This window comes from Danio rerio, chromosome 19 (assembly GCF_049306965.1).
Source record: "Danio rerio strain Tuebingen ecotype United States chromosome 19, GRCz12tu, whole genome shotgun sequence".
In the NCBI taxonomy this organism is placed as follows: Eukaryota; Metazoa; Chordata; class Actinopteri; order Cypriniformes; family Danionidae; genus Danio; species Danio rerio.
The window spans coordinates 37,364,026-37,386,303 of record NC_133194.1 but is presented as its reverse complement, the minus strand read 5'-3'; the positions used below and the strand labels follow the sequence as shown (position 1 = coordinate 37,386,303).

The 22,278-nt window shown below is 33.8% G+C and overlaps 1 protein-coding gene across 2 annotated transcripts; it reads left to right on the top strand.

Moving 5' to 3' along the window:
* Positions 1 to 5,721: 5,721 nt before the first annotated feature.
* Positions 5,722 to 19,178, top strand: sla1a (Src like adaptor 1a). 2 transcript variants are annotated; one of them, NM_001034989.2, is given in 8 exon segments: positions 5,722 to 5,870; positions 8,504 to 8,603; positions 8,690 to 8,783; positions 10,024 to 10,110; positions 11,379 to 11,482; positions 12,889 to 13,020; positions 18,411 to 18,540; positions 18,625 to 19,178. In NM_001034989.2, coding segments are annotated over 7 exon segments (816 nt in total). In that variant the 5' UTR covers positions 5,722 to 5,870; positions 8,504 to 8,536; the 3' UTR covers positions 18,827 to 19,178.
* The last annotated feature ends 3,100 nt before the right edge of the window (positions 19,179 to 22,278 follow it).

The window sequence follows — 22,278 nt, the reverse complement described above, 5'->3', positions numbered from 1 at the left end:
TGTAAACCCTAGAGTTGGTTGTGCATGAAAATCCTAGTAGATCAGCAGTTTCTGAAATACTCAGACCAGCCCGTCTGGCACCAACCACCATGCCACGTACAAAGTCACTATAATCATCTTCCTTCCCCATTCTGATGCTCGGTTTGAAGTGCAGCAGATCGTCTTGATCATGTCTACATGCATTGAGTTAACGAGCAGTTGGACAGGTGTACCTAATAATGTGGCCGGTGAGTGCAGTCTAATACATTTGTTTCTGGTTCACTTAACATTCACACTGTCCCATTTGATACTAAACCTAAAGATACAAAGTAAAATAAATAAATGCTCTTTATTATGTATATTTTGAGACTAACAAGACATCTCTGCTCATTGCATGTATCTAATTGTGGTGATATTTTTGAATGTGTGAAGAGTCATAACAGCAGCAGACATTTCTGTTAAGATCTGCTACAAGCAGACATATACTTCCTGTCTTATTTGGGTTGCATGTTATGACGTCCTGTTTTTGGTTTGCTTAGGTGTATTTGGTATTTCAAACTATTAAGTAAAACTAACCAAAAACAATTTCACAACACTTTTTTTCCCCCTATTGAACACAGATGCTTTGAAGATAGTTGGTAACTGCATCAATTGAATTCCATAGTAGGAGAGAAAAATCAAAGGCTACTGCTTACCAACATTCTTCAAAATTTCTTCTTTTTTGTTCAACAGAAGAAAGAAACCTAAACATTAGTAAATGAGGACAGATTTATTTTTGGACATCTTAAAGGGGTTGTCCACTACAGTATCATATTTTAAAGGGCCATGAAACCCCCTATTTCAGCAGGATGTTTTTAAACCTCTAGTTTGGAAAAAGTCAGGAAAGTGGGTGTGTCTAGCTCTGTTTGGGTGGGAGTGTCGGGGGAGGGAAAATGGGAAGGGTTTGAATAAAAATGCGAGTTCCCATTTATTAATCCGGGGTCGCCACAGCGGAATGAACCGCCAACTTATCCAGCAAGTTTTTACGCAGCGGATGCCCTTCCAGCCGCAACCCATCTCTGGGAAAACAGCGGATCTTTCAGTCCATAATATTGTTGTGAGGTTAACGTAATTAAGGTTAAAATAATTATAAATCATTTTGAGTAAGGTCTGTCTTTAAACACTGACAGAGTACTGCTGACGAACTATAACTTTCTATAACCATCTGAATGAACAAATAAAGGGTGCTGATCGCACACACTTACCAAATCTGTATACAGGACAATCAACACATACTAGAGCTGCGTCTTTTTTTTTAAGGAAAGGAGCAGCTAATCCGGAATTCACCATTTCCAGATAAGAAAAGCTCTCAAGTAAAAAATGTTCTGTACAAACGCATTTCTGCCGCGTGTCGCATGCACTGTAATCCACACTTAAATCCAGCAGCGCTCTTATAGAAAGAAAATGAAAACAAAACCTTCACTGCAGCACATTATCAATCTCAGTCCAAACATTTCTTATTCTTTTACCCCTTCTTTCGGCAACACAACATGGCGTCTCTCTGTCATCTGAACACTGTTTCAGGTACAGTCTTTGAAGCTAGCATGCTTATTAATGAAGTTGCAGCACATACACATTAGAGCGCTCTGATTGGTTTGAACCAAGCCATACTCATGAATGAATGCAGCACACTCAGAGACGTAATACGGTACTCCCAGGTATAGACGTCCAGTCTAAACACTGGAATACACGCTATGATTTCATGGCCGTGACGCTGCTTTAAAAATTTGTTTCAAACCGGAAGTACGAATTTGCTCGAAATAACGCAAAAACAACCATTTTTCACTTTTTAGTGAAATATATGTGTGTCCTAATAGTGTTTATAGCAGTGTGGGACACATATACGACTGTCAACAGCTCAAAAAATGTGTTTTGGTGTTTCGTGACCCTTTAAACTTTAGTTAAGTAATGTTAAAGCAGTGAAAGCTAAAATGCCATCCAAACGCTTGTGTTTCTGTATTTGGGCTTCCAAAGGACATGACATAAAAAGAGAAGTGCTTACAGATTCATTTTAATTATGTTCCAGATAATTATAAAAAAAAGATATAGCGTTAGCATATGAGAAAGGACAGCTTCCAGAATCTCTGCCAGTTCAGTGCTGGATTCGGCTAAAAACTCCTCCAACCGAGGAAGCTGTGGATTGTGAGCCACGACCTGTGAGTATTTTTATTCATTAAAATTGATCAACTACATGCTCAGTTTCTAGCGTTAACGATATGTTGTAGTGAGAAAGTAAACAAGGATGTAAACAACAGGAAATGCTGTTTGGCAGCGTTAACAATTTAGCTACAAATTCAAAGCCACAATCTTCACCAGCGCTGTAGTGTGAATGTTGATATGTGAACATTTCATATTACTTACACATGCTTATTCTGAATATATGTGAAAGACACTTGTCAGATTTTATTTTAGAGAGCAGGCGTGCGCTGTGTGCTCTTCATTTCTGTCTGATTCAGGCAGCTAGCACTGCTAACAGCTGCTCTGACTGGACTGGTTACACAGCGCAAAAGCGTGTGCTTGTAGGGGAGTGATGTGGAGTCAATCCACAAATCACAGCACATTTTGTTAGCTGACCAATCAAAGCCTCTTGAGGGCGAGCCTTTCAGAGGAACTAGGAAATCTGACAATCGTTTTCATGTTAGCTGAGTAGCTGTATATAATCAAAGTTAAATATATCAAAAAATAACATGATTTTCAACAAGTGATGGGTTGGTTGGGGTGTCGCGAACATAAGAGAAGAGCAGGGTGGGTGGTGATTAGGGGGCCTCATTAGTAACTCTGGGGCTCCAAAATGGCGTGGGCCCTTATAATCATCTTAACTTCCAGAAAAGTTGGTGGTTCATTCTGCTGTGGCGACCCCTGATAAATAAGGGACTAAGCCAAAGGAAAATGAATAAATTTATGACTTTAGTGGTTCAACTTTATTCATATGACAAGAGTACTTTTAAACAAAAGCTGGGTCAAGCTTTTCACCCTCTTCTGGTACGTTTATTACTGGAAAACAGGTGTGCACATTTTATTTTGTCTATAAAGTCATTGCAAAGGTGGCCAAGAAAGCTCAAACACACTGTAGTTAACAAAAAACATGCAAATATAAAAAAAAAAAAAAAAAACACATAAAAAACATGTCGGAGATCTGAGGGGTCAGTTTTTCGATTTGAGTCCAGGCTTGGTCAATTGGCATTTCTGTGTGGAGTTTGAATGTTCTCTCTGTGTTCGTGTGGGTTTCCCTTCGGGTGCTCTGGCTTTCCCCACAGTCCAAAGACATGTGCTATACATGTAGGTGCATTGGTTAAATGCAGAAGCATGCAGAGGGACTTTTAATTTGATAGTAACCAGGGTCAGGCGCTTACAGTGAACAGTATCAGTGAACAGTTGATTTCCTTAAAAATCAACGATCTTCACTGCCTGATTGATATATGATATAAAGTGGGTCTCAGAATGTACAAGAAGCACTGCATTAAATAAATTTTTATTAGCACCATGTCTTAAAAATATTAACTTTATTTTACCCCAGTATATTCAATGGAGTTTCTGCGCTAACCTGCTGCTACTGAAGGGTGCGTGTGTGTAAACTGCTTTTCATTTTGATGTACACTTGAACAACTAAATAAATATCTAAGTATATTTAACTGATTATATTTTAATTACATTATCGATGCAGTAAAAGGAACCGTATAAAATAAAAAAGTCACATTAACCAAGTTTATCAGTATAGGAAGAATCACTAGCTTTGCATATGCCCTATTGAAAAATCTAAATTGGCCATGTGTGTGAATGAGTGTGTATGGATTATTGTTATTATTAATTAATTTTATTATTTTTTAGGGGGTTTTAACCTTTAATGAATAGAACAGTGTAGAAAATTGACAGGAAATCATGGGAAGCAGAGAGAGGGGAAGGATCGGCAAAAGACCATGAGACAGGAATCAAACTCAGCTCATTGTACTTGTACATTGACATCGTACATTGTTCCCCAGTACTGGGTTCCAGCTGAAAGGGCATCCGTTGTGCAAAACATATGCTGGATAAGTTGGCAGTTCATTCCGCTGTGGTGACCCCTGATGAATAAAGGGACTAAGTCGAAGGAAAATAAAAGATTTGTGTTAAGACAACATGAATGAATTGTGTGGAACCCTGCGTTTTTTTACAGTGTAGGAAACACAAATAATGGTTACAGGTTGCAAAGTCAAACAGGTTTGGCACAAGTGAAGTGTGAGTAAATGATGTCAGAATTAAACATTTTTGTGAACTTTCAGATCTCTTTAACTTTCAGTGTGTTTGTGCTTTCCGGGCCACCGGACATTACTGTGCATTAAGGCAAGGCAAGTTTATTTATATAGCACATTTCATACACAATGGTAATTCAACGTGCTTTACATAAACAGAAATAGAAGAAACAAGAAAATAAAAATTAAATTAATTAAAAATGATTTAAACAGATAAAAACAGAATAAGATGTGTTAAAACAGGTTATAAAAGAATGAAAAAAAAGAAAGGCATAATAGTGCAATCTGTCAGACGTAGCACAGTGCTCATTTAGTAAAGACACAGCTGAACAGATGCGTTTTAAGTCTTGATTTGAATGTACCTAATGTTGGAGCACATCTGATCATTTCTGAAAGTTGATCCCAGCAGCGGGGGGCGCAGTAAAGCTGAAGGCCAATTCACTCTGCTTTTACTGAACCCTTGGAACTTCTAATATATTTCATCCTAAAGATCTGAGTGATCTATTAGGTTTGTATTCAGTGAGCATATCTGTAACGTATTAAGGTCATTTAGTGATTTGTAGACACGTAATAATACTTAAAATCTATTCTGTATGGAACCAGGAGCAAATGTAAAGACCTATGGTGTGATGTGCTCTGATTTTCTGGTTCTGGTCAGAATCCTGGCAGCAGTGTTCTGGATGAGCTGCAACTGTCTGACTGTCATTTTGGGAAGGCCAGTGAGGAGTCTATTACAGTAATCCACCCTGCTGCTGATAAAAACATGAACAAGTCTTCACTGAAAACAAAGCATCAAATTCTTGCACTGTTTTTGAGATGATAGTATGCTGATTTAGTTACTGCTTTGGAATGGCTACTGAAACTCATATCTGAGTTTCATTTCATTTTTTTCAAGCAACAAATAGGACATGATGTCAGTCATCTAAAATACACTTGCATATGTCTTTATGCGTGTTGGAAAGCCCTTGTGTATTTCCTAAGTAGTTAAAAAGTTAGTCAACATATCGTTACTATAAAAAAAATAAAATAAAAATAAAAAAGCACCCCTAAAAGCACTTTAGCATCTTTTGCAAAATGCATTTAAAAGCGATGTTTGGCACTTCTGATGTGCAATTATAGCCATCATGCTTCTGAGACAGAAACTCTCACATGTAGATGCTCTCACACCCAGACATTCACCCACTAATGCCATACACAGGAAGTTGCACAACACCCTTGTTTCAGCTTCACTTTATGATACTGACTGAACCAAAATCATGCATTAAACACATCATCCACCATCAACGCAAACTCTGCAAACTGCACTGCGCTGTATAGTTACTCTCAATGGGAATTTAAAGTCATATCTGCTGGTGCACATTGAGGGAATAAAGGAAAGCAGAGTTAGGGAACTCTTCCTCATTTTACCAGAGGAAGTATGTGGCTGGGTGCTGTTTACAGCAGGCCAGTGCTCAGTTTAGATTAGTGTGAACTCAGAACACTGCCGGCCTTCGATCTGAGAGCAGGACAGACGATTCTTTACTCCTAAAAAACACCTGCTTCAACTTTACTGGGAGCAGCCAGACTGAACTGAAACATTGCCTTCTGGAGGAAACATGGATATTTAACTGCGTCAAGTGAGAGGTAAGAACACTAACTTATGTGCCAAGAAGGAAATAAAAGTGACATTTATAGGGTGTTTCATGGGTAAAAGAGGTTAAAATAATGTTATTGGGTTGTTAACTGATGCAATTTTGTTACTTTTAGTAGCATTGATCTAATTGATAATACATTTCTGATTAAAAAATGAGAGTAATGAACAGACATTTATGCAAAAATAAGCAATCATTGTGAGGATAGTATGCAAAATGACAATGTGAGTGATGAAATACATCAAAAATATGTGTTATGTTAATGGTCACTTTGAACATCCTGTTGACTATGCTTGCAGCAACTTCACTGTAAAAAAATATGATCCATTAGTCATGACAGCACACGTTTTTAGGAGATTGTAACCTATTAAAGTTAATCATGCTCTGACTTAATTTTATGAGCTATGCAAGCTGTTTTAAGTCAGTTTAACATATTATAAGTTCAATGGACTCATAAGGTTAATTTGATTCAGCTTAAAATTTTAAGGCAACCAACATTTTTACAGTGTATATTCAATTCAACTCAATTCATGTTTATTTCTATAGTGCTTTTACAGTGTAGATTGTGTCAAAGCAGCCCTAGTTCTAGTAAATTGAGTTGAAGTTCAGTTTAGTTTAGTTCAGTGTGGTTTAATTTCCACTTCTGAAAGTCCAAACACTGCAGAGCAAATCCATCAAAAGAGCAAATCTACCGATGTATGTCTTTATTTATACTATAACTTATTCACATTTGAGTTTGAGTATAAGCTATTAGGCATAGATGTATATTTGCTAGTCTTGTAATAATGTACTGATGGCTAGTTGACATGCAGTTAAGTGTTTAAGATGGACCCTTTGGTGTCTTCATCAAACTAAATACACAAAAGTGATTTGTTTCATATCACACACGGTAAATACATTTGAAAATACAGTTGAAATCAGAATTATTAGCCCCCTTTGAATTTTTTATTCTTATTTTTTTTAAATGTTTCCCAAATTATGTTTAACAGAGCAAGCAAATCTTTGTAGTAAGTCTGATATTATTTTTTTCTTCTGGAGAAAGTCTTATTTGTTTTATTTGTTTTATTTTGGCTAAAATAAAAGCAGTTTTTTATTTTTTTAAAAAACATTTTAAGGTCAAAATTATTAGCCCTTTTAATCTATATATTTTTTGATAGTCTACAGAACAAACCCTCATTACACAATAACTTGTCTAATTATCTTAACCTGCCTAGTTAACCTAATTGACCTAGTTAAGTCTTTAAATGTCGTTTTAAGCTGTATATAAGTGTCTTAAAAATACCTAGTAAAATATTATTTACTGTCATCAGGGCAAACATAAATAAGTTATCAGAGATGAGTTATTAAAACTATTGAGTTTAGAAATGTGTTGAAAAAATCCTCTCTCAGTTAAACAGAAATTGAGAAAAAAAAAAAAAAAAACAGGAGCGTTTAATAGTTCTGGCTTCAAATGTAGATAAAAGGATATTACATCTAATTATAAATCTAATTCTACAATAAATCTATTCTACAAATATATATATATATATATATATATATATATATATATATATATATATATATATATATATATATATATATATATATATATATATTTGAAAGCATTTAATATAAGCTTTAGTTATTCATCAAATTAGAAATAATTAAGTAACCCATTTAATTAATTTCTTTATACCCCATTGATGTATTTTTTTTAGTTTATTAAAAATATATTCAATTAAAAAATATATATATTTCAAAAAATCAAACAAAAAGTGCTTCCGGGGTAATAAAATGTATCGGTGCTCTTTGGATAAAAGATACATAAAAATAAACAGCATAATTATAAGTCCAAGGCACTCGTAAAAGAGTCAAAAAATATTTAATAAGCCTTTATTAACATGGCTGTTCCATTTTTTCAAGTGCATTAGACTTATAATTTTGCTATATATATATATATATATTCATACAAATCAGGTGAACAGTGTAGGAATTACAACAGTTTGTATATGTGCCTCCACTGTATACACTGTATATTCTGATATATAGTTAAAACACATCTTGTTCATTTCATTTCAAATCCATTGTGTTGGTGTATACAGCCAAAAATGTTAGAGTTGCGTCGATGTCCAAATATTTATGGACCTAACTGTATATTTAAAAAATAAGTAGACAAGTTTATTTTTTTTAATGTATGACATACAACAAAGAAAGTATAATAAATGTTAGTAAAATATTAGCTTTATCTTTTAAATAACCTTTCTGAAAATGAATATAATGAAAAAACAAAAGTTCTGCTTAACAGATGAAAAATTAGCAACACAGTTAATCATACTAATTTACATTTATAAATGAATATGCAATCAAACGAAATTGTGTTGTATTTTAAATGCATATATATTTCTTTTGGACACATGACTGCTGCACTGTAGAAAAAACAAGCTAAAACATACCATCTCAGGAATTAGTTTAGTGGAAAACAGTGGTAGACTTAGTCTCCCCGCAGCTTCCCTGTTCTATTTCTTGCTAGAGATAATGCTAAGAGGAAGTTGCAAAATTAAAGCAATTGCTGCATGAGCTGCTGAACTATTGAATGCAAAACCCATGCTCTTCAGTGTGTTAAACATGCAGAACTTACATTTCCAGCATCAGTAGAGCTGTGGGCTCTGACCTGCCACCATGGGTAACGTGACAAGGCAGGGACACACAAATCCAGAGTCAAACAGCTTGGACAGCATGTTTAAAGGTCAGTTATCTTCCCTCGTCCATGCTGTTGTTAAGAATGTATTAATGCAATGTTACTTTAACAATTTGTAATCTATTATTATACAGACTGCGACACTCTTGTGGTGCTCGCTGATTATCCATGCCGTGATATCAGCGAACCAGTTTTTAAAATGGGCGACAGACTCAAAGGTCTTTCAGAGTAAGTGTTGTTTAATGTTTTGTGCTCTATAATTTAATAACAAATGTATCTGTGGCTTATGTTTAATTCTTATTAAGGCAAGATACACTGTGCACTGTAAAAAATATTTGTTAATTAACAGTATCTGTATTTTGTGATTCACAAGTGTTTTTCGTTTATTTGTGAATTGCATTATGGGATGTTGATCTCTGCTCTGTTGACTTTTGATGTTGAAAATTCAACTCCACCATTTAACAAAGTGACTTTTATTGACATTTTAGTAGTTTGAAATAATATAATGGATAAGAAATAAAACACACAGTTGAAGTCAGAATTATTAGCCCCCTGAATTATTGGACCGCATGTTTATTTTTTCCCCTGATTTCTGTTAAACAGAAAGCAGACTTTTTTTTTTAGCACATTTATGAACATAATAGTTTTAATAACTCATCTCTGATAACTGATTTATTTTATCTTTGTCATGATGACAGTAAATATTTTACTAGATATTTTTTAAGACACTTCCATACAGCTTTTATTGTATAACAGTGGTTTGTTCTGTAGATTATTGAGAAAAAATTGCCTTAAGGGGCTAATAATTTTGTCCCTAAAATGGTGTTTAAAAAGTTAAAAACTGCTTTTATTCTAGCCGAAATAAAACAAATAAAACTTTCTCCAGAAGAAAAAATATTATCAGACATACTGTGAAAATTTCCTTTCTCTGTTAAACATCATTTGGAAAATATCTAAAAAAGAAGAAAAAAATTTAAAGGGGGCTAATAATTCTGACTTCAACTGTGTAAAGAAGCTATGGCGGTTCATTCCGCTGTGGCGACCAAAGATTATTAAAGGGACTAAGTCGTAAAGAAAATGAATGAATGAAAAAACTAGCTATAAGTTACTATAGCACCTTCCCAACTATGAGTTATTTTAATCCAATGCGTTGGGTTATATAATTTAACCACAATGCATTGGGTTATTTAGATTAAATATTCATACTGTATATTACTTCTGGTATTACTATTGCTACTATTACTAAAAACTGTGTTTTGCTGCATAAAAATGTAAAATCCTAAACAAACAAAAGGAGCTAAAAGGGTAAATAATGTATCAGCACCCTTTGGATAAGTGATTTTTTAAGATATGAAAAACAAATAATCTGTCTGAGGCCCTTGAATAACATAAACAATAGCTATTTTAAAAAGCATTGTTGGTTTGCAAACCTAAAACATGTCTTTACTTGTCAATGTATGTTTTACAGAGATGGTTGCTGGTGGAAAGTTCGTTCCCTTCAAACAGGAACTGAGAATTATATTCCATGTAACCATGTGTCAAAGGTCTATCATGGGTGAGTGTAAACTGATCGACTTATGATTTATGTGGATCCCAGAAAACCGGATGGAATGCAATAATTTCTGGATGATCAATTATATGAGGATACATTCTATCGTCTCTTTCAAAATTTTTTAAAGTGCAGTTAGTTTCATTGGAAATACAATTGTTTCTAAAGCCTTTATGTGTTCACAAGATTGAGGTCCTTTTTAGTGTTTTCGATAAACATCTCTAATGCTTGCCAGGGCTGCATCGGAGCAAAAATACAATTAAATATTAATACTGTGAAATATTTTTATCATTTAAAAATATGCTTTCTAATTGGCATCCACATAAAACATTTGCTAGAGTAATTGGTGGTTTCCTCCGCTGTGGCGACGCCTGATGAATCAGGAACAAGGCTAAAATATAGTTTTTTCATTCATTCATTTTCTTTTCGGCTTAGTCCCTTTATTAATCTGGGGTCGGCACAGCGGAATGAACCGCCAACTTATGCATGTCTTTGGACTGTGGGGGAAACCGGAACACCCAGGGGAAACCCACGCGAACACGGGGAGAACATGCAAACTCCACACAAAAATTGACCCAGCCTAGGCTTAAACCAGCGATCTTCTTGCTTTGAGGCGACAGCACTACCTACTGCGCCACTGCGTCGCCCTCATAGTGTTTTCTAATCATATATTTAAAAAAAATACTTGGTGCGGAAACAATCTAAAGAAATTGTTAGTAAATTTAGTAAAAAATTACAAAAGTCAAAAGTTGTACTGTATGATGATTTATACGGAACACTTGGAAGTAAAGAAAACTGAAATACTACTCAAGTAATTACTTTTATATAAAACTTTGCAAAGTGTTTTTGTTCATTTGCAATATTATAATACATTTAAAAAATATTCTGTCATGACAAAACTAAATTTCCCATTTAAAATGTCATTTTCATATATTTTGCTAACAAAAAGTGCCATGTTTTCAGTTTATATTTATTTTTAGAAAACACAACATTGATGTTTTCACTTTAGAAATATATTAAATAAATAATTGCTGGATTTTCAACTATAAAAATGGAAAAAAGTTATTATTCTGACTAACTGTCAACACTTTGCGTAAACCTAACATATCTAGAAATAAGTGGAGTCTTTTTATATATATTATTTATATAACACTGAATTTATAAATAAAGTTAGATGAATAAAAATAATATAATCCATTACTACATTCCATAATGAAGTCATTATTTTCAATTGTTAAGATCATTTCCTCTTTGACCCTGTTCTGTTTCTAAAGATGGCTGTTTGAGGGTGTCAGCAGACAGAAGGCAGAAGAGCTTTTGTTGCTGCCTGGCAACAGTGCTGGATCATTTCTCATTAGAGAAAGTCCGAGAGAGAGAGGCAAGTTTATATTGCAAAAAAGTTTACACTCAAACATACTTCACTGCAAGTAAACACAAAAAATGTTGAAATTACTTGTTTAAAATGAGTAGAAACATCACAATTTTGGAATATTTTTGACTGTTTATTTGTTTTATGTTTAATCTACTTAAAGGGGTAGTACACCCAAAAAGTAGACCCAAAAATGAAAATTCTGTCATCATTTACTTTGTCCAAAACAATTTCAGCTTTTTTTGTTCTGTTGAATGCAAAAGATGAAATATTAAAGAATTTTGGAAATGTTGGAAACTATGAAAGTCATTGATTTCCAACATTCTTCAAAATAACTTCTTTTGAGTTATATATAATTCTTTAATACATAGATAGATAACTGACATAACTGTATATATTCATGTGGAGAAGAGCAGCTTTGACTATTGGCTTCTTTTATCTTTCTTCTGTTGAACAAAAAGGGGACATTTTGAAAAATGTTGTAAATCAGTAACCATTGACTTTCATAGTAGTTGTTTTCCTATTATGGAAGTCATTGGTTACTGGTTTCTAAATATCTTCTTTTGAGTTCAACAGAACAACAACTACAACAACAACAACAACAACAACAACAACAACAACAACAACAACTCAATGTGGTATGGGAAGAGGATAAGTAAATGAAAGCATAATTTTGGGTTTTTGGGTAAACTATGCCTTTAATTCTCCAATACACTTAGATTAGTTCATTATTTTTGTGCTGGGACTACATGAATGTTTTTTGTTGGCATAACTGTATATTTGATGTGTTGTTCATAGCATGCTTTGAGGAGGATTTAATTGAGAGAGAAAAAATATAGACAATAAAAGTAATCTTAGATAAAAGACAATCTTTACTTAATATGAAATTTAGAAGAGTTTCAATAAAGATTTTAGGATTACCCACATCCAATATAGCAGCTATGGCTGCTTTATCTTTCTTCTGTTGAACAAAAATAAGTTATTTTGAATTTGTGTTGTAAATTGGTAACCACTGACCTCCATAGTATTGGTTTCTCCCACCATGGAAGTCAATGGTTACCGGATTATAACATTCTTCAAAATATTGTCTTTTGTGTTCAACAGAAAAAAGAAACTCATAAAGGTGTGGAACCACTTGAGGATGATTAAATAATGTGTAAATGTTCATTTTTAAGCAAACTACCCCTTTAAGGTTGATTAGTTTTACAAGAATAAACTGTGATTAAGTAAATTCATAAGATAATTCAAACAAAAGAAATTTGATCTTGTTGTTTCAAAATGGATTTTGCTCTTGGCTTTCATTTGACTAAATTAAGCTAAAATGACGCCATTCAATGTGTGGAAATGTGTGTCATAATTATATTAAGTTACACAAATAGTTTCTTTTTGTTAAATTTCGTCTTGATTCTCTGCAGGTTTATATTCTCTCTCTGTGAGACACAGGAGCGTTAAGCACTATAAGATCTTCCGTCTGACTAACAGCTGGTACTACATTTCACCACGGCTTACCTTCCAGTGTCTGGAGGACATGGTCAATCACTACTCTGGTGAGAGATACAGAACACAGCTTCTGCTCTGTTTGTAATGTACAACAACTGTGTTGATGTTTTCAGAGGTCAAAGGTTTGCATATACCTTGCATAACCTGCATAATGTTAATTACTTTATCAAAATAATAGGGATCATACAGGCTATTTATTTTTATTTAGTACTAAACTGAATAGAAGAAAAGATACAAGACGTTTACTTAAAGGATGTGGGCCAAACATGGCCCGGGATTGGCAGGGGTGGCACTGTCTTTAAGGTGGCACACAATACTTGGGCCAGAAGTATAAAGTAGTATTTGGCTTAGATGATATGTAGGCAATGTAAGTTTGGCCTATTTGACCCACATTTAAAATATATTTGAATTTTTTTCAAATAAAAGAAAAAGATCCATTAATCAGATCTTCTAGAAAAATCACAATGTTTCATGGATTTATCAATTTCATTGCAGCTGTGATGCACCAACATATCTGGCCAAGTTTAGGCCCAGTTATGAGTTTTTAACTTGGCTGAGAGTTGGCCCAGATATGGTCTATGTTTGGCCATTGTCTGGCATCCAGACTTGGTCCAGTCATGTACTGTAATTCACTGCTGCATGTTGGCCAAGCAAAAGCTGATTGTGTGGGCCAGAGTGGGGCCTGAGAAATAAGGGTTGTTCACTTGTTTGTCCTGAACAGTTAATCTGCCCACTGTTCTTAAGAAAAATCCTTTAGGACCCTCAGAGATCCATCTTTTTACATTTTACACTGAAGACAACTGAGGGTTCATTTGCAACTGTTGCAGAAGGCTAAAACGCTAACTGACGCCACAGATGGGAAAACAATATGTTAAAAGCTGGCATATATATATATATATATATATATATATATATATATATATATATATATATATATATATATATATATATATATATATATATATATATATATATATATATATATATATATGTCAGATTTGGCATATATATATGCCAAATCTGAGCCAGAATTCTTTGCTACCTGAATACTGTTTAAAATTGCAAATTAACATTTCGTGTCACATTTTTTTCCAAACTGTGATGTACCTCACTGTTTAACTTCTATATTATAATACAGTTGAATAAATTATATCGTACAATCACGAATGAAGAAAATATATTGTACTGCTTGTTAGCTTGTTTATTCTTGTCATCTTCATGATCTATTTAAGTCCATAACATTAGCAGGAAACTAGGCTTCCAACCACAGGTCAAGAGCTGCAGTGCCAACCACATATTTGTGATGCTGTCTACTAATGTTTATTGTAACGATGAATTTAGGAAACACAGAAATAGCTGAACTACGTTGAAAATGACAGAACTTACTATAGTTACTAATGTACTATTGTTGGCTAACAATGCTTCTGAGAAATGCACCTCTAGTTTGTTGTGTAAGTAGTTGCTACTCCTACAGTTATTTTCCAGTTCTAGTTTACTTGTTTTTTTTTTTTGTTTTTTTTTTAAGTAAAGTCAACTAATTGCTTTTGCAGTCTATTTTTTTTACCATATATATCTTATTTTATGCATCAAATTCTCTAGATGACAACTTTATTATTTTAAATTGGTTAGAAATTTGCAGTTTAAACAAGTATAACATTTTACTCAAACATTTAACTTTAAATTGAATCAGCAAATGTCCATCTAAAAAACAGCAATTTCTTTCCAAGTGGTCTCAGTTATTTCTGTATTTTTGTGTAGTAAGCTGTGGTGCTCATTTGCACTGGCACATAACATGCAGATCTTAAATTATTTAACTAGTCTAAAACGTCAATTTGATTCATTGTACAGACATATTTCCTCTTTCTACAATATGTTCCATCTTTATAACTGGATTCAGATTGTGAGATGAACATTTAGCTGTGTGGGTTATTAAATGTTGTGTGCTAAAGTTATGGCCATTAGTAAAAAGGTTATGCACTAAATAGATGTTCTTTCTCAGCATATTTCTCACTCTTGCATAGTGTAAAAAAGGTGCGGTGAACAAGGACAAAAAAAGTTAAAGTATATAAGATAATGTAGATCAGTGGTTCTCAACTGCTTTGGCCATGGGACCCACATTTTTACATGGTCATCAAGCTGCGACCCAAATTTTTTAGGAACTAGAATATAATTTTAGGAATTATAATTAAATTGTATTTATTTGTTAACATACACAACTAGTGACAGATAAATCATAAGAAAATCAACAAGACTTACAAATAAACAATACTTTATTGCTGTCATTTAACAAAACGTATCAAATTATAGAAATATTACAAAGTAAAAATGTCAAATACTGTAAACAAGGGTTAGGGTAAGGAAAAGTTCAGTTACCATTTACTAAACTGAACTGTTAATAAAACATTAACGCTCATCCTGTTGAACAGAACAAGCTAGCAAATTAAAGTTTAAGGATTAAAATAATCATAACCATTTTTATAATAATCACCAGTTATTTGCTCTTCTGTTATTGTGTGGGCTTTCTTGGTCTTTGCTACATGGTGAGCACCGTAAGATGCGTGGAGTGCAGGTACTACTTTTGAACATGAAGATGTTAGGCACTTTTGTGATGCCCTCAGCTATTGGAGTGGTCTTTGAAAATAGTCCACAGGTTTGTCCTTGCAACTGGGGTGTTTGGTTTTTAAATGTCATTTTAGTTTAGAAGGTTTCAAGCTCTCTTGTGTGAGCACCTCACTACATATGAAACACTGAGGTTAAGTTTTTGTCGTCAATATATGTAAATCCATACTTTACATATTCAAGGTCAAACTTGCGCTTCGACATATTTGTTGCTATAATTAAATGAAATTTCATATGTCAAACGGTATGGTTGTCGCGTGTGAATTTCAAATTAAAAGTCCGATATAAGCCAAATAAGTTAAAAATTAAACTTTTGTTGTTTTTTTGACCACACTCCACGACCCATTGAAAATGTTCCCGCGACCCAAACCAGTTGAGAAACACTGATCTAGTCTAGATAATATATTCACACCATTTATCTTCTATTTTTAATATGCAAAAGTACAATTTTCAAAAAAGTAGCAAAATGCTGAAAGGTAGATAAAATTTTACCATATACCTTATATACAGCAGGGAAAATAAGTATTCACACGTCAGGATTTTTCTCAGAAAGCATCGTTCTAAAGGTGCCATTGACATGAAATGTTCCCTGTATGTTGGTTACAATGGCGGTTCATTCCGCTGTGGCAACCCCAGATTCATTAAGGGACTAAATGCCTAGTTCAGACTGCGTGATTTTAGCCCCGATTTTGGCTCGCCAACAGGTTTTGAGAAATCGCCGACAAATGCCTGAAATCACAGGCAAATCGCTGCTTGTGCACGTGAGTGACAATCACACAGTATGAACGATCAAAGACACGATCTGAGAGAATCGCCGATGAGTCGCCGATGCCTGTGAGATATTTGGCGTGCTAAATATCTGGAGCTGTCGGCGATTCAAATCATGCCGTGTGAATTGAGTTTTGACTGAAAATAACATCAGCCATCGCCTACAGCCAATGAGAGAGCAGCTTTCACTTGTGTGTGCGTGTGTGTATACCTGCTGCAGGCCAGTGGGAGGCTGGGGGAGAAGTTAAAAGAGCTCTTTTTCTGTTTATTTGAACCCACGAAATGGAGGAAAAACTAGTGGAGGTTTGACAGGACTCAGAAGCACACGTGTCTGTTTGACATTTCATACAGAAAGAAATCAGTTTATTTTCAACTTAAGTTGAGGAGAAATGGCTAATTCCCTTTAAACCCAGGTGAGCAAACATGTACATGTTCTACCCCATTAAAGGCTTCTTTCTCATTATGTAGTTAATAACAAAAGATATAGGCCTACTACATGTTTTTGGCTGTGAGACGTAGTTTGGACGAAGTTGTCGGCGATTCTCCCTATAGTAAAGTCATGCAATGTGAATGTTTATGTCGCCGAACCATTTTGCAGTGTAAACAAAGCAGTGACGAAACGCTAGCCCAGATAGTCATGCAGTGTGAAAACATCTGTGACACGACTACTTTGAAAATCATGCAGTCTGAACTCGGCATAAGCCGAAAAGAAAATGAATGAATGAATGTTGGTAACAACACAAAAATCCATATATGCAAGGGAATCAAATTATTTTATAAATAAAGTTATGCGTAAAAAAAAGGAAATGACGCAGGGAAAAAGTATTGAACACATGAAGAAAGGGAGGTGTAGAAGGGTATTGAAAGCCCAGACAGCAGCTGAAATCTGTCAGTAGTTTTCCAGCAACTCTCTGCCCTTCGTCAGTGTAAATTAATATCAGCTGCTTCAGTCCAACATCTACATTATCAGGATGATGAAGATGAAACCAGAGTGGACATTTCAGCAAGACAATGATCCAAAACACAGCCAATGAAAAACTCAAATGCTTTCAGAGAAAAAAAATCAAGCTGTAGAATGGCCCAGCCAATCGCCTGACTTGAATCCAGCCTTTTATATAAAGTATTAAATACATTTTCAGTAGTTCAGTAGTTTCTCCTTGTGTCGTTTCAATATTATTACACATAACTAATTTTTTCAGATTTTTTTTTATGTAAAGCTCTTTGTGATGTTTGTATTGTTTGGGTTTTTCCAAAATTCTGTTTCACTTCCATGTCAGCATCTCCAATAAAATATTATTCCCAGGAAAAAACACGCCGTTTTCAATACTTCTTTTCCCCGCTGTATATATATTTGGGTCTGATTGCATTTTTCAATGTGTAGACAACTGTATCTAATATAGAGGGTTTGCACTGTACAAAAATGCCAAGATTTAGTCTGCCATTCTAGCGATACATTGATAAAAACAACAGCATGGATTGCATGGTTAATACTACTGAATACATTGTTTTGTCTATTTATGCTGTCTAAACTATGTAAAAAAAAGTGCAATTTAATTTTATAGCTGATTTTAATAGGTGAAAAAGATATGTTTCAGCAGTATTACTTAAGATATCAGCCAAATATTTGACTTAATTATAAGAACAGATATAAAGTTGTCAAGATTCTCTTACCCTGGAAAGTTTGGTTCAGTTTTACCAACCACAAACGCCTTTTGTTTCTCAGACAGTTATCTTGCTATTTTCTGCTTGATTTGTTATAGATTTTCCACACTTTTTTTTAGTCTGTTCAATTAGTAAAGCCCAAAACATGACAATAGCTGATCATTGTTTCCAGTAATAATCAGCAAAATATGTAAGTTTCATTTAATTCAGTGGCATTGTTTACATTCTGTACCTCCAATGTGGCCTCCTGACAACATCTAATAAAAACATTCTATAGGCTGTATTTTAAAAAACATATATTATATGCTACTGCTCTACTGTTTGAACCAGTATATTCCTCAACACTATAATATGTGACTGAGAAATGTGTGTTTTACTTCCCCCTCAGACTCGTCTGATGGTATATGCTGTGTTCTTAGCGCTCCATGTCTGGCTCTGTCAAACCCGACGCCGAGCTCAATCCAGGGAGCTCCTCCTGTAGTAATGCGTCGAAACCTGGATTGGAACAAAGTGAAAAAGTACGTGTCTGTCTATGTAAATCACACTAATCATCTCTTCCGCTTGTGAATGACCGCTGTATAAATATGTCTCTGTGTGAACAGGTCACAATTATTAAACCCAAGTGAACTGGACAGCGTAGACAGCAGAGACAACATGATGAGCTACGGGGTGAGAAGCAGCATAGCCGCTTATCTGTCTTTAACATCAGTGTCTGAGCCAGAGGAAGCCAAAGGCCGCAAGAAGAAGAGCAAGTCTATGTACGTCATGTCTGACCACAGTAATATGGATTTAGATGAGAACTAATCCGCTAACACATTGCAATGGACTTAATATTTTTGCACTGGATTGGGTGATCTATTTGCATACATGGAGAGGTCACATTTCATGTCTGTTTTTGGAATAGTTTACCATTTTGGTTAGCCTTTTTTTTGGCTTTTTTATTTCAATTTTTCTCTGTGGTGTTTAAAAGAGCTTTTTTTAAATGCAATGCAAAAAGTTTTCAAGCGTGAAAAGGATAAAAGTGTAATACAGATTTTGTTTTGTATATTAGAAATGTCCTGTTCAATTAGCTTTCAACCATTATCGCCATGATTTACAGATCGACTCTGTCATCCGGTGTATAAAAAATGTTAATAAATTATAGACCCTTTTCACATATCATGACGTGTTTAACGGTCATTATAATCTTAAATCCTTGAAATTTGTAAATATTTTTATTTTAAAAAACTATATCTACATTTTTATGTAGGAATGCTTGATCACTTTTTTTTGCCCTCGAGTCCGAGTCATTTGATTTTGATTATCTACCGAAACCCAATCCATATCAACTTCTACAACACATACACAATAGAATAAAGAAGAGCGAAGAAACAGATCCAGGATGTTCCTTATTTTTAATTTAATTCACATTATTTTAACATTCAACAACTCTGTTAACAAACAGAGCACTTCTGTGAGGTAGCTTGAACAATCAAGTAACATATAAATAAATAACATCAACTCTTCACTTTTGGACTTTAGCGCAATAGTAAATATATATATATTCTCATTATTTTTTAACACATCTATATATATATAATCGAGTCCTGATTAGGAGGTAACTTCCGATTCTGATGGAGTCAGAAACCAGGTGATCGAATGTGATAGGATCGGATCTGGACATCCCTATTTATAAGTATTCAAGTATGTATTATATCATCTTTGTATCATATTTTAGTCTCAGACTATTTTTTTTTCTCTGAAAGTCTTGAAAACATCATTGTGTAGTTTTTCTGTTATTACTTCTGCAAATTGGATTGTAAAAAAATTAATTGTTGTATTCTCCCATTTAGGTTTACCCAACTATGATGATTTATGCTGCTGAGAAAGCAGGAAATGTGAAAAAGGGTCCATTAAAACACCTAATGAGATATAAGTAAAACCAGAGTGCGAATTACATGGGGGGTTTGAGGGGATTGACCCCCCTAATTAATGCTTTATCCCCCCCTGAAGAAACAAAACAACCTGTATGGTGAGGTCAGACCTTTAATGGTGAGAATACTATTTTTTAAATATATTTATAATTAAGGAAAAAAATTATATATATATATATATATATATATATATATATATATATTTATATTTATATATATATATATATATATATATATATATATATATATATATATATATATATATATATATATATATATATATATATATATATACATTTGACCACCCCATAACAGTTTATTTAACTTGTTATGTATTGGAATTACATTACAACATAGATGCTGCAAAAACAAAAATGAAAATAGTCACATTAAGCTTTCACCAAAACTTTATCATTGGCTTTAAAACTCTGTGCATAGAGCATTTGTGAACACAAAATCAAGGCAATCAGTCTATGCGAAAGAAAAAAATCTTTGAAAAGTCAGAAACTGGCAGATCTAGATCGCGATAGACACTGTAAGTGTTCAAACAACACTTGTCTTGTAGAATAGCTGTTTGTTTCAACATACAGCCTAAAAGTAAAGTAAAATTGCTGGACAGTTTGTATGGTTTGACCTACAGTAACCTCTGAAATAGCAAATCAGGCAATACTGTAGGTCAGAATACACTAAATATCCCTCAAAACACTGAAAACTTAAACACGTTTTATTAATAAATGAGATATAGTTGAAATAAATACATACATTTGATTCACTGAATCTTGTATTACACAAACTAACATTACCAAAAAAGTTGACCCCCTGATCGTTAATTCGCACCCTGAGTAAAACTTTTTACTAAATCATCTTTTCAGGCATATTAAAAATAAAATATGTATATATTTGGAAATACAGGGTGATGCAAAAAGAATACCACAACTTTGGGGTTGATGTCACGAGTGTGTGGAGAGGGTCATATTGAACATCTATGAACTTGTTTTTTACTGAAATGTTTTTTAAAAACTCTTGACATTGATTAATTACCAAAGGTTTCATCAAGTTTCTTTGATTAAATACAGATTTTCAAAGTTGTGGCATTCTTTTAGAATCACCCTGTATAAAAACCCATTTAAGATTTAATTTTTAAATTTTATTAAGTGTAGATCATGATGTTATTTTATAACTGATACACCGAATTAAGTTGTTTGAAATTAAAGTAAAACTTGCTTTTACAATGCTTTCTGTGTATAAAATTATATTTCTAAAACTGTAATATTATAGGGGTGAATATTTTCATAGTAATTATGTCATGACGCAAAATGTGCCGAATAAGAACAAATATTTATCTGAAAGTTAGTATGAAATATCACCCAGATACACTCCTATAGTCAGCCTTCAGGAGTTTCACTCCACTGAGGTTTTAATATCAGCTTTTCTAGTAAAGTATGTCAAGAACAACCATTGGCACACTAATTTGAACCTGATTTATATTCTTTTTTTTCCACCTACAGTGTCATTTTTAGGGAATGTGCATGCTGTTTTTTTATCACTATCAAAAAATATTTCATCCTCATGAACACTGAAGCTAAACCCATATCTTGAATTATGCAAAGGAATGTTAAAAGCTGGTTTATTTTGCAGTATTATCAAGTTTTATGGATACTCATGAGTGTTGTGAATAACCTAATGTATATATGTCTTTGCTGTCTTATTTCAGGCTAATTTGTTAAATTAAAGCAAACAGGAAATGTGGGAGACTTTCACTTATATTTCAATAAATCTTTCCTTTTGCAATGTACTGTTCTGTTTATTGTTCTTCGGGACATAAAAAACCTGTTTAATAATTTACATCTGATCAGTGCAGTTCGATCTAAAAAGCCACACAGACAAAATCTCAGTGTCAAGGCTTTGTTTGGCACATACAGTGCATTAGGCAGTGAAATCTTAATGGTAACCTTATGGAGAGTTAATTAAGGACATTTATTACTATCAAACATTCAGCTCATGCAACACAAGCAAGCCATAAAAAGAACCGAAACAAACCTTATTGATGAAAGACTAATGATTACACCAACCTTTCATCATCTAATGGATCTTTTTATTAATGTTATAGTACATGGAATAATCTATTTTTTCAAAGACTGTGATATTTAAATGCTCATAAAATGGCATTCACATTAAATATGCCACCCAAAGTGTAGGAGGTAATTTTTTTTTTCTTATTAATTGCTACATTTTCCACCAAATTCACTAGTTCTTAATGTTTAAAGGGGTGGTCCAGAGTGTATTTTTAGGGCTTGGTTGTGTTTATAAGATGCAAAGCAAAGTGTGCTCATGCTTCACTTG